This window comes from Trachemys scripta, chromosome 1, assembly GCF_013100865.1.
Source record: "Trachemys scripta elegans isolate TJP31775 chromosome 1, CAS_Tse_1.0, whole genome shotgun sequence".
Taxonomy (NCBI): domain Eukaryota; kingdom Metazoa; phylum Chordata; order Testudines; family Emydidae; genus Trachemys; species Trachemys scripta.
The window spans coordinates 139,196,464-139,208,958 of record NC_048298.1 but is presented as its reverse complement, the minus strand read 5'-3'; the positions used below and the strand labels follow the sequence as shown (position 1 = coordinate 139,208,958).

The following is a 12,495-nucleotide window of genomic DNA, read 5'->3' as shown; positions in this document are numbered from 1 at the left end:
CATTGCCCCAGTCTCCCTCTATCCCAGCATTCCCCATACCCCTGACCTGGAACCAGGCTGCTGAATGATGGTGGGGGAAGGCCCCAGACCAGCTAACTGACCCCACCATCCAGACTGGGATGCTTTGGCTGCACCTGGGAAATTACCTGCTGCTGACAGTGGGTGTCTTCAGTATTTGCAATGGAATGAGTGCTGAACCCAGCCTGTCCTTAGCTACCCTTACAGCTGAACAGTGCCCAGAACCAGCTCAGAAACCAGGGCTGGACCTTGCTCTGTAGCTGTAACACATACACCCCAGCCTATACACACATACTCACCCCAGCCTGCCCTCTCCTGTCCACATGCCCCACTCACACCCAGTATACCCTCTGCCTCACACACACACCTGTCACCCACACAGGCCAGTCTTCCCTCTCCCTTACACACATGCACAGATCTCACACCTGTAATACACACCCTCCTACTCTCTCTGAGTACACACACAACTGACACTTGTAACGCATCAGCCTGTCTGCTCCGTAATCTAGACATGCCCGCACACCTGCAGGGCACACAGACACCAGCCTGGCCTCTCCCAGGCTAACGCGCACACACAGCACCCTACACACACACTCCTCCTACTCCCAACAGGAAACAAATCGCTCGGAAGCCCAGCAGAACAACACCCGCCTCGGGGAGTGCGGAGGGGAGGGACTCACACACACACACTAATAGACGATCGATTCAGCCATTAAGCCTGGGCCCTTTATCTCCTCGCCCCGCCACCCGCCCCCCACTGCTGAGCACAAGAGATCCCAGCACCATTGATCCGGAGCCAGCGCTACGGGCTGCTCTCTGCTCCCTCCCTGCCTCGCTCCCTCCATCTCGCGCTCGCTTACTGTCACTCCGGCTGGCGGGGCCGATCCCCGCTGCCTGCGGCGCCCTGTGGCTGGGGCATGTGGGCTGAGGGAGCTAGGCGGGCGACGGCAGAGCCGCACGCACACACAAGGAGAGATGCTCCGGTCGCCATGGCAGCGCCAGCACCAGCGAGAGGTAAGATGGGTCCCTTCAGCTCCAGACGCCAGTGTGTGGCCCGGGGGGAGGGGGCTGGCCCTTCGCTGCATTTCGCCTTTTCCTCCTTTCCCCATGTTTCGGCCTTCCCTCTTCTCTAGCGATCAATAAGTGTCGCCCCCTCCAACTCCCCCGTCTCGCTCTCAGCCCATAGGGATGCATCTCCTGCCCTTGAGGTGACTGTCACCTCCACATACAGAGGCTTGTGCTCTAAGGCCTTATCACTCTTTTGGTCAGCATTCTCCTGGCCATGGGGCCCTCTGCACCTTGTCCCTGTCCCTCTCTATCCTTCTTTCCCTGGCTCTTATTCTATTCAGCCACCACTTTTTCCTTCTTTTCCTTAGTGCTCCCCCCTGCATCCCTCTGCCTTATGGCTTTGCCCCCTGCCCACACAGCAAGGCAAGGGGAAAAGGAAACCAGCTTGCCCTGTCCCCACACTGCTCCCTTCATCCCTTGCCCCCAGTACCCCTCCACTGCTTAGTAATAACCATGGCAACTTCTTTGTAACCCTTTCCAGTTTCTGTGCCTCGGACAGGAGACAAAAGAACAAGGTGGGTGGAAGAGGCCCTGCAGCTCCGGCCCTTGCACCTTTCCTCCCCTAGCCCAGACAGCGCAGCCAGACAGATACTCCTCCTTGCTCCATCTCTGTTAGGCTTTAGGGCTCTCTCACTCACTCTCTTTCCTTTTGGGTCATCTTCATCTCAGACCTTTTCCTCTTCTGCCTTTCCCTGAGTCACGAGTCCATGAGCTGAACTTCCCAGCTGGCAGGATGGATGGTGGGAGGGTGGCCTTTTGACAGGAAGCCCAGGCAGGCGAAGGAACAGGGGCAGGGATCAGCCAGCAGAAAGCTTCTGAGACCCAGACACCATGAACCACCCACCCAGTGCCTGGGAGCAGATTTGGACCCCAAGGAAAACAGGAGGGGTCCTGGCTGGTTTAGTGACAGGTGTGGGTGGGTGCGTGAGACAGTAGGGGCTGGGAATTCCCCCTCCTGTCTCCTTGGATTACTAGGGGGTCTTTAGTTTCATAACTGTCTCCAAAGGCCACAGGCCTAATTGCAAGGGTGATGGTATGTTAAAAAAAGCCCACAAAGTGGGGCAGAGTTGGGGCTCTTTAAATCTAGTCATGGAGGACAGGCTGGTCCAGTAACATGCCTCAGCACCTTGGCAGAGTGAAAGGAGCTACAGGGCCTCAGATTGCAAGAGTGGAGGATGAAATGTGAGGCTGAGGATAAAAAGAGAGGCTGCAGGTCAGGAATTGAGGAGCATCCGCAGAACTAAGAACTGGAAAAGCAGATCTGAATAGGTCAGGATTGAGAGGCATTGGCAGAGCTGTGTGGGGAGCCCAGCATTGCAATGCCAGGGGGGTTGCAGGACAGGAGTGAGGGGCATTGGCAGGGCAATGTGGGAGGCCAGGCCTGGAATGGCACTGTAGGTGTTTGTGTGGGTCAGAATTGAGGAGAAGCAGCAGAGATGTGCAGATAATCCAGGACTGATATAGCTGTGGGTGCTGCAGGTCAGGATTGTGGTACATCAGTAGAGCTGTGTATCAGGAGTCTAGGACTTGCATAGCAAGTGGATGCAGGTCAGGATTTAGGTGCACTAGCTGAGCTGTGTATATTGGCTTAGGATTTGAATTTAAGATGTGTGGGTCAAGATTTAAATGCATCATAAGAACTCTGTGAGGTGAACAGAGATGGTACAGTGGACTATGGATTAAGATTTGGGGATATTGGCAGAGAAATAATGTGACCTAAGGACTGGAATAGCAGGGGGGCTGCAGGGCAGGACAGAGAGGCATTGGCAGGGCTTTGTGGGGAGCCCAGGGCTGGAATAGTATGAGGCTAGTGCAGAGCAGGACCAGGGGCCACCATAAGAGATATGCAGGGAACTAAGGATAGGAATAGCTGTGGGTCCTCCAGGTCAGGATTGAGGGCCATGAGTAGAGTTTTGCGTGAGGATCCAGGCCTCCTGGAATAGCTAGTAATCAGAATTGAGGTGCCATGGCAGAAATGTTTTGGGCTAAGTCTTGAACAGCAGGATGTCTGTGGGTCAGGAGGGCACTGGCATAGCTGGACCCAGAACTGGAATATTAGGGGGATGGGAGGATACATCTCAAATGAGGGGCATTAGCAAAGCTTTGGGTGGAGAACCCAAGTCTGAAATAGCATAGGTCCTGTGGATCACAACAGAAGTGCACCTGCAGAGATGTGAGGATCTGAGGCCTGAAATCCAGGAGGGAGAGGGTTTTTAAGACATACTTGAGGTGCTTTACAGCTTTGTACAAAAGAGTTCACAACTGGAAGCACAGGGCAGGGGCTTAGGGATCAGGAATGAGGTGTGTCAGCAGAAGTGTTGTGTGTGGGGATCCAGGACCAGGATGGCAGGGGTTGAGGGAGGCAGCAGGTCAGGAGTCAGCAGAACTGAGATCAAGTACAGGGGAGCCAAACCTGGATCTACGGGGGCTGCAGGTCAGGACAGGCATGCATCTGGATAGTCTATTATCTAAAGTCACTGGGGAGAACCCTGCATAGCCTAGATCAGAATGTTCTATTTGTGTGTGTGAGTGTTGAGAGAGTTGGAGAGATGGATATATCTTAAATTGCCTTTTCTCTTTTCTCACCCTTCTGCAGTGAATCTTGATCCCTGAATCTCCAAGGGAGTCTGAGAAAAGGATCTTCCCTTCTCACTGTCCCCCAGTTGTTCACTGGTTGAGCCCTGCACCTCATCCAGAAGAGGGGGCTTGTAGGAACAGAACAAGGATCCAGGGGTGGCAGAAAGGACACTGTGCAGGCCTGGTGGTTGGGGCATCCTGGACAGATTAGATCATTGCCTCTCTTTCCCCCCACCCTTTTACAGATTCAACAGGGCTGGGGGGCAGAAATCATTAGCTCCCTGAGACTGTGGTGTTTGGTGACTGGGGGATTGTGCACTGTGCATGTGCCAACCCCACCATTACACCCACAGCCTCTCTGAACCCCTCTGTTAGCCCCCTCACCAACCCTTAAGACACCAGAACTGAGATGCCAAGATCTGGCACATAGTTGCATCCCACTGAAATATCTGGACAGGTCTGAGCCCCAGAGACACCTGTTTGCCTTGGTGGCCCCAGGAAAAAGCAGGTCTCACTCAGAGATGGGGCATATATGGATGGAGCATGAGGCAGGGGATCCATCTCGGAGGGAGTAAAGGGGGAGAGAGGATGAAACAGGGAGAAGAAATAAAAGAAAGCATGTGTGGGAGAGAGAGGGGAAGCTCTAACAAGTGATTGTGAGAAAGACAGAGAAAAGGAGGGAGACAGAAAGAAAAGAACGAGAAGGGAAAGAGAACAAGGGAGCGAGTAAGAATTGGAAGTGATCAAAAGAGTGAAAGAAACATAACAAGAGAGCAAAAGAGGGCAGGAGCGACGGATTAAAAGGGTTGCACAAAGAAAGGGATAGAGAAAAAGAGGGAGCTCTTCCCATATGCCCTGTAGCAATGTTTCTTGGTGACCCCTTCTGTGCATGCCGTTTGCTTCCTGTCTGGAGCAGATGATGTGAGAGTTGTCTGCCCCTGTACGGGGTCCCTGTGCTTGATCCTCCTACCCTGTCTCCAGCTCCCAAGGTGGGAGGCATGATGCATCGTGGCGGGGGCAGCAGCGTGGGTGACCTGTCAGAGTCGACCCTGCACAACAATTCATTGTGGTGGCTGGCATGTGGACTGCTAGCCCTGCTGGCCAACTCCTGGATTATCCTGAGCATCACAGCTAAGCAGCAGAAGCACAAACCCCTGGAGCTGCTGCTGTGCTTCCTAGCTGGGACCCACATCCTCATGGCAGCTGTACCCCTCACCACCTACGCCGTGGTGCAGCTCCGGCGTGAGTCCTCCGATTATGACTGGAATGAGAGCATCTGCAAAGTCTTTGTCTCCACATACTATACCCTCGCCCTGGCCACCTGCTTCACAGTGGCTTCCTTGTCCTATCACCGTATGTGGATGGTGAGGTGGCCAGTAAACTACCGGCTGAGTAATGCCAAGAAGCAGGCTCTGCACGCAGTGATGGGCATCTGGATGGTATCATTCATCCTCTCCACTCTGCCCTCCATTGGCTGGCACAACAATGGTGAGCGCTATTATGCCCGTGGCTGCCAGTTCATCGTCAGCAAGATTGGGCTGGGATTTGGTGTCTGCTTCAGCCTCCTGCTCCTGGGAGGAATCGTCATGGGCTTGGTGTGTGTGGGCATCACCTTCTACCAGACCCTGTGGGCGCACCAAAGGCACCAGAGATGTCGTCACCGGCAGACAGAGGAAGCTTCCTCCTCCTTCCCCGCCTCAACACACAATACCTTCAATGTGCCGGCCATCGTTGTAGAGGATGTCAGGGGCAAGAGGAGGTCATCGCTGGATGGCTCAGAGTCAGCCAAGACCTCCATGCAGATGACCAACCTCATCAGCGCCATTGTCTTCCTGTATGACACACTCACCGGGGTACCCATCTTGGTAAGGAGCAGGCTGCCCCTTCTCCACCCCAGTAGGCCACCAACTCACTCCCCAATCCTCTTCTCAAGGGATTGGTGGGTGTGGCCAAGAGAGGGTGGAGAATGTAGTAAAGAGGTCTCCAGCTTAGTGCAGTGCTCAGCTAGCCCCTTCAGTCTGCCCCACTGCAGGCTGCATTTTTGGAGTGGTTTAGCCCTAGTCTGAGTGCCACTGGAGAAGGGATATGGAAGCCCCTTTCTGTGTCCCTTTAGCTCCACACTGAGATCAGCCTACGATTAATCCAGCTTCCTTATTGCTTGAGACTTTAGATAAGAGACTCTCTCACCTGCCTTCCCTCCCCAAACAAGAGGTCTCTATATTTGGCTCTGTGTAGTTTCTAAAGGCATTCAGGGTGCAGGAATTTGCTTCTTCTGCAGCAGGAATATGTTTGCCTTATTCTCAAAATGGACAAGCTATTTTTTGCTCAAACTTTTTTTAAAAAATGCTAACCCCACAGTTGAAAGGCTTGCAAAGCTCTGAATTACCGAGACCAAGGGGCTGGAATAGAAACTGTGCTGCAAACTTAAAGGTGACCTGCACAGGAATAAATACCAGGGTTTGTGTCCATTGTTTGCTCATGTATAGATGATACAAAAGGCCTGAAAGTTGCTAGGGGGGTTGAAGGTTTGTTTTTGGGTTGGGTTGGTTTCTTCCATCTGAATGTATTTTCTTAGTAGAAATTCAGTTCTGGTCTATCCTGGAAGATTCTATGGACAGGTGACAAACTGCTGAAATTCACAAAACTGAAAGGGAGCAATTAAGAGAAGGGAGTGTTTCAAATTCTGTGTTCTTTGCAGACACCTATTTAACTCCAGTGCATAATGAGCACTGTTGAGAAAGGATGGCTGTTATAGGGCTCAGACCTTCAGTTAACATATGAGAGTGCAGAATAGGTGCTCTCAGAGCCCCCAAGTCCTCCCGCAAACCCAGGGCAGCCGAGCCTTCACATTCATGACATCTGTAAGGGACAAAACAAGGAGACTTTGAAAAAATAAAAACCCCAAACCAATTATTTTAAGAACCCTTTGCCAATCAGTCATTTGACTGCACAGTTCACTCCCATGCGGTCTGTCTCTTCCCCCTCTCTCTTTCTGTGACCATGTATGTCTCTCTCCCACTCACTGTCTGTTTTCTTCCTACCCCCAAGGTGGTGAGTTTTTTCAGCCTGCGCTATGATACCGCCCCCACCTGGATGGTGCTGGCAGTGCTCTGGTGCTCCATGGTGCAGACCTTGCTGCTCCCCTCCTTCATATGGTCCTGTGAGCGCTACCGAGCTGATGTCCGCACCGTGTGGGAGCAGTGTGTGGCCATCATGACAGAGGAAGAAGGGGATGATGGTGAGCCCCCCCAATATTCCCACCATCTCCCTAATCACAAACCCTGCCCCTGGGACAGACAGCAAAGTGGGCCTGGCAACACTGAGTGTCCGGCCAGAGTACTTTTGGCAGGGCTAGGATGTATTCAGGGTTGTAGCTGGGGTTCTACAAATGGGAAAGGGACAACACCTTTTGTGGGTGCTGGAGCAATACATGCACCCTCCCACACTAACCAAAGGATGAACAGAATTACTCAGACACCCAAATTATGATGGTGGGGCAAGACACAGGATGTAAACCTCCAAACCACAGTGGGACCCTGTAGCAGGGTGGTTACCCCACTCCTGCCCAGAAGGGCTTAAAACAGCCCTGGGAGAGGGCTGTAGCAGGGGAAAAGCTGGGCTGATTGGGAAAGCAGCCACAGCTGTAGCCAGTGCAATCAGGGCCCAGCTGGCCCTTATAAGAGGGCGGTGGGCCAGGAAGAAAAACACTCTCTCTCTAGCTGGCTGCCTGGGGAGCTGAGCAGGGTACCTAGGGTGGAGCAGTGCTGGGGAAGGGCAGCGGGAGCTGGGAAGCTCCAGCCTAGAAAAGCCCCACGCTGCAGGCCGAGTTAAGGGCCCATGAGAGGGTAGTAGGGCTGCAGAGGGGCAGCCCAGGAATAGGCAGAGGCAGCTGGTCCAACCCCCCTTGCCAATGATGAGTGGTTTACAGACTGCCGTCTGCCCCAGTGAGCGGGGGCTAAATGTAGACTGGCAGTAGCCACTGAGGCAAGGTGGGGATAGGGGATTGGGGGTTCCCTGGGGTGGGGAGACCCAGATTGTGGGTTGCTATGGTGGGCAGAACCCTTGGGCAAAGGGCACTGGGGTCCAGAAGGGACACAGGGGCCAGCAGCAGGGAAGACACCAGTCTGCAGAGGGCGCTCTGGGTTGGAAAAGAGCTAATTCCCTGGACAACCAGCAGGAGGTGCCGTGCTGGTGAGTCTCTGCCCTGCCACAGACCCCCCCCCACCCCCCACATTGTGAGCTGAGCATCCATATTTCTCTCTGTTCTGGTGGCAAAACATTTGGGGATGTGAGCTGGGACAGGGTAGACCCAATACTCCCTAGATCAGTGTGGAGGGGGATAACTGGAAAGAGGGGTTTGTCATGTGGGAAGAGGGCAGACAGCAGGAGCTATGGGACACATTGAAAACAAGGGCATTTGAAAGGAGGGTATGCAGGCTCCCTGAACATGCAGTGACAGGAGATTCCCAGCTGACAGTGTTGTGCACCATTTCTCCCCATCAAGATGGGGCCTGTGAGGAGTACGGCGATGGGCGGATCTGTAAGGTGCGATTTGATGCCAATGGCGCTGCGGCTGTGAAACGGGATCCCAGGGACGTCAAGCTGCTGCCCATGAATCACATGCTGCTGCCCCACGACAGGGTGCACTATCTGCAGGTGAGTTGTAGGGACTGCAAGGGGCACCATACCCTCCAGTCCCATCTCCCTTGTGGATCGCACCCAGATATTCCCCTCCCTGGAACTCTATTGGGGTGTTAAGGGGTCACTAGCCTCCCATATGTGTATAACCCAAGGATTCCCCTCTCTGAAACTCTTTCCTTCTTTCACTCTATCTCTGAGGCTTTCCCCAAGCCTCGCAGTATCTCCCTTTCCCTCACCTTCATCTTCTCTTACCTTCTTTCAGGTCCCCATCTCCCGGAGAATGTCCCATGATGAGACTAACATCTTCTCCTCCCACCGTTCCACTCCATCCTTTCTTCACAAGTGGTCATCATCTGATGACATCCGAGTCGCCACTCCCCGCAAGCCTGGGGGCCCTGGCTTCCTTCCTCCTGAACTGCGTGACTACCACCACCGCCGGCGGCCCCCTGAAAATGAGCTAACAACTCTCCGGCAGTTTCTTGAGGGGGGGCTGCTCCCCAGAGGATCCAGCTCCAGCGCCTGCTTCTTCAGGGATGAGATTACCACATTCATCGATGAGACACCTCTACCCTCCCCAGCCTGCAGTCCACGCCACTCCCGCCTCCCACTCACATTGCGCCGGGACCGCCGCCTCTCCCTGGGGGGTGCTGAGGAGGAGGAAGAGGGTCCTGATCGAGCACGACGCTGCTCACTGTCTGGCAGCGAAGACTGGCATCTGCAGGACAGACAGCAGGCACATGAAAGGACCCTTGAAGCCTGTGAGGCACATACCTTCAGGGAGCTCAACCTATGAGATTGCATCAAAGACATACACTGCCATTGGGATTCTTAAATGAAACTTTCAATGTTCCCTTGCTCCTGGGACCCAATGGATAATTTATGTTCTCATATTTCTCAACAGCTGGCAGAAACAAGGCACCCTCCATGTATGCTGCAGTGGTTGGGGGACAACTGCAACAGGTCTGCACGAAGGAGCCAGGGACATGAGCAGCCTGTGCCTGCTCACAGGTTATAAATATGACTTGGGGGTTGCCCTCTGTTAGCTCCACCCCTTGTTAGGTCCACGCTCTCATTAGCTCCACTCATCACTGAAAATGCCCCTGAGAGCAGAAGTGGGGACAGAATAGTATTAAAATTCTATATTTGGAGTGTCAAATGTGTGTGTTTTTAAAATGCTGTATTAATAATAACCTCATTTCCATGGCAACAAAGTGATTGACAAAATGTTTAATGAAGTTTCCCAGGCTGCCAGGGAGGGACATAAGGAACAGGCAAAGCTCCCACTGCCACCCATCTTAACAGTGCCGCAGATTAGAGTGGGAGGCAGCAGATATTTAACAGCAACAGGGCAGGAAGTGAAGGCGAGTCCTGTACCAGGGAGGATTTTCAGGACACAAGAGGGATAGTTCTGTTGTCAGTCTCAGGGGTGACTTGGGCTTTATCCACACTAGTCTTTGTTCCTAAAATTTCCACCCTTTCTACCACTGGTTCAGTTTCACCAGGGTACCAAGAATGGGAGTGTTAGTGTAAAAAGGCACCGGTGGCTGCTTGTGTTTTTATATCTCAACTAGAATAAAAACCACCACCTTGTACCAGTCCTGTTTCAGAGAGTGGTTAAATCTGCTGGAGATGATGAGAATGAAGACAAGGAAAAAAATATTTTGCTTATGGAGCCTGTTTACAGGCATTAGGATTAATCTTGGCTGCCTGGACTCTCAGCCCCCAGGAATGAGTAAAGATACTGTCATGACAGCATTAGATCGAGGTGTTCAGGGGACATTAGGGAAGGACAGACAGGTAAGGAGGTTCAAAGATGGGGGTTCATAGAATCATAGAATATCAGAGTTGGAAGGGACCTCAAGAGGTCATCTAGTCCAACCCCCTGCTCAAAGCAGGACCAATTCCCAGCTAAATCATCCCAGCCAGGGCTTTGTCAAGCTGGGCCTTAAAAACCTCCAAGGAAGGAGACTCCACCACCTCCCTAGGTAACGCATTCCAGTGGTTAACAGCAGGAGCTGTCCTAGACATATAATGCAACCTGGCTTTATAATTGAACCCTGACACCAAAATTCCATCCATCCAGCTGACCCTCACCTACTGCCTGTAGAGCACCTGCTGCAGACCTTCCCACTTCACAGAGTTGCCAATGCTTTTCTCCCAGATTCAGGAACAAAACCAGGGTATCCTGGAGAGGAGCACAAAGAAGCCTCTACTGTATGCAGACCCCAGGGACAGCACTTGCTGAACTTCATCCATGATGGAAACCAAAACACACCATAGCTGGTTTCCCCTTCATACCAAGGTGGACTAGTGTGTCTGTCAATGGATCAAAGGGAATGGGTGACAGGGGATGGATCACTTGATGATTACCTGCTCTGTTCATTCCCTCTGGGGCACCTGGCATTGGCCACTGTCAGAAGACAGGATACTGGGCTAGATGGACTGTTGGTATGGCCGTTCTTATATTCATGGAGCCTTTCACCTGTAGGACATCATTCCAATTCTGCCCCAGATTGAAGAGACTGGCTAGCCCAGAGGGACTGGGGAATAGGATACAGGGCCCTTTATCACTGGGGCACTGCTTGCAGCAGTGGAATCCAAAGAGTATGTTAACCAGTAACAGCTTAGACGGTCTCTCAGGTGTATTCTGAGAGAATGAACATGGGGCATCAGTTCAAACAAAAGGGGCATCAGCCTGAGAAGAGGTTGCCTTACAGATCTGGTCTAGTTTATTCATGGGCAGTGGGTAGCATAGGCAGGGCCCAGGGGAAGGCTGTGCCTCCCCAAACAGTCTTGCGTGGCCCCACCCACACTCTGCCCCCAGACCTCCTCCTGTCTACTTCCAATTCCCTTCCCGCTCTTCTGTGGCCAAGAGGCTGGGGCAGGTCGGCTGCAGCCAGTGTGCAAAAGGCCCGCGGTTGGGGCCATGCCATGCTGCCTGCCCACCCATCCACCCACCTGACATTGGACCAATTTGCCCACCCAGGGCTCTGGAGCAGGGCGCGCTCTGGCTGCACCGCCTGCCTGGGGCTGAGAGTGTGCGGGAGGGTGGCCATGGGGGTGTGTGTGCTCTGGGCTCCAGTGCGGGAGGGGTGTAGAAGTGGAGGGGCAGGGCCTTGGGCAGACGGGAAGGGGCTAGGGGCTAGCCTCCCCCAAATGCTCATTCACCAGCTGCCCATGAGTTTATGGCTGCTAAGCCAGGCTGCACCATGGTAAATACAATATTGGGATGTGATCACGAGAAACAATCAAGTTGGGGAAGGAGGGAGTGTTGTAGGTCTGTTGGTCCATACGGAGTGGGGATTGGGTTGGCCTGAGCATCCACAAGATCATCAGGTCATAGTAGATTGCAAACCCCAAGCATTAAAAAATCATGAGTTAGGACCCCAAAACATGAGAGTTTAAACAAATAATAAATGTTGGGGATTGAGGCTTCAGGGTCATATTTTCAAGCTTTTCTCCATGCCTATGAAGGCTAGAAATTTACTCATTTTTTAAAATGAAAATTGAGTCTCCTGTTGTCACATGACTCAAGGAGCTGGGGATTTGAGAAATGCCCCAAACATCCCAGACTCAGAATAAAATTGAGGGGTGGCAACAGTATGGAGCTGGCCTGATTTTCAGAGGTGCTGAGCCAACCTTTACTGCAGTCAATGGTGCTGCAGATACTTGGTACCTTTGCAAATCAAGACACCAGTGTCCGCCGTAATTGCTTGGCTGCCAGCCTTTAACCTCTGCTCCAGGCAGGGGATTTGGGAGTGGGAGGTCCAGGGGAGAGGGGGCGGTGGTTTACACATTACAGTGGGTTGGGTGCGAACGCTAAAATGCCCCCTCTGCTTGACCCCGCTCGATCCAGATTTGATTCCTGCCGGCCGGGTGTAAGGGACCAGCAGGGAGGGGAATCCCTTTCTACAGACTTCTTCCCTCCAAACAAGCCACGCACACGGCCCAGGCCCCGCTCCGCTGCCTTGGCTCGCCACTTGGGAAGCTCTGGGAAGAATTTCTAACCCCTAGCGCCTCCCTGGTCTCTGCATCCAACTTCCCCTCTCCCATCCGAGCCAAACAGCATCGAGAGCAGCGCCTCCGCCTCCTTCTTCCAGCGAGCCCCGCGGTGGGGTCCCTCTGCCCCGAGCCCTTTCCTTTAGGTGCGTCTTCTCTCTCTCCCCTGCACTCAGCCAGCCCTTTGCAGCC

The 12,495-nt window shown here is 53.1% G+C and overlaps 1 protein-coding gene across 1 annotated transcript; it reads left to right on the top strand.

The window, feature by feature from the left end:
- The first annotated feature begins 570 nt into the window (after positions 1-570).
- GPR162 (G protein-coupled receptor 162) lies at positions 571-9,879 on the top strand. Its single transcript, XM_034787285.1, has 5 exons — positions 571-1,032; positions 3,683-5,528; positions 6,712-6,901; positions 8,168-8,319; positions 8,567-9,879. The coding sequence occupies exons 2-5, from the start codon at positions 4,662-4,664 to the stop codon at positions 9,095-9,097; spliced, it is 1,740 nt and encodes a 579-aa protein (XP_034643176.1). The 5' UTR covers positions 571-1,032; positions 3,683-4,661; the 3' UTR covers positions 9,098-9,879.
- Positions 9,880-12,495: the final 2,616 nt, after the last annotated feature.

Bases quoted from the DNA above. Each gene is read 5' to 3' on its own strand.
- GPR162 (XM_034787285.1), top strand. From the start codon at position 4,662: ATGATGCATCGTGGCGGGGGCAGCAGCGTGGGTGACCTGTCAGAGTCG. The intron at 5,529-6,711 runs GTAAGGAGCAGG...CCTACCCCCAAG, and splicing joins TCACCGGGGTACCCATCTTG to GTGGTGAGTTTTTTCAGCCT. The intron at 8,320-8,566 runs GTGAGTTGTAGG...ACCTTCTTTCAG, and splicing joins ACAGGGTGCACTATCTGCAG to GTCCCCATCTCCCGGAGAAT.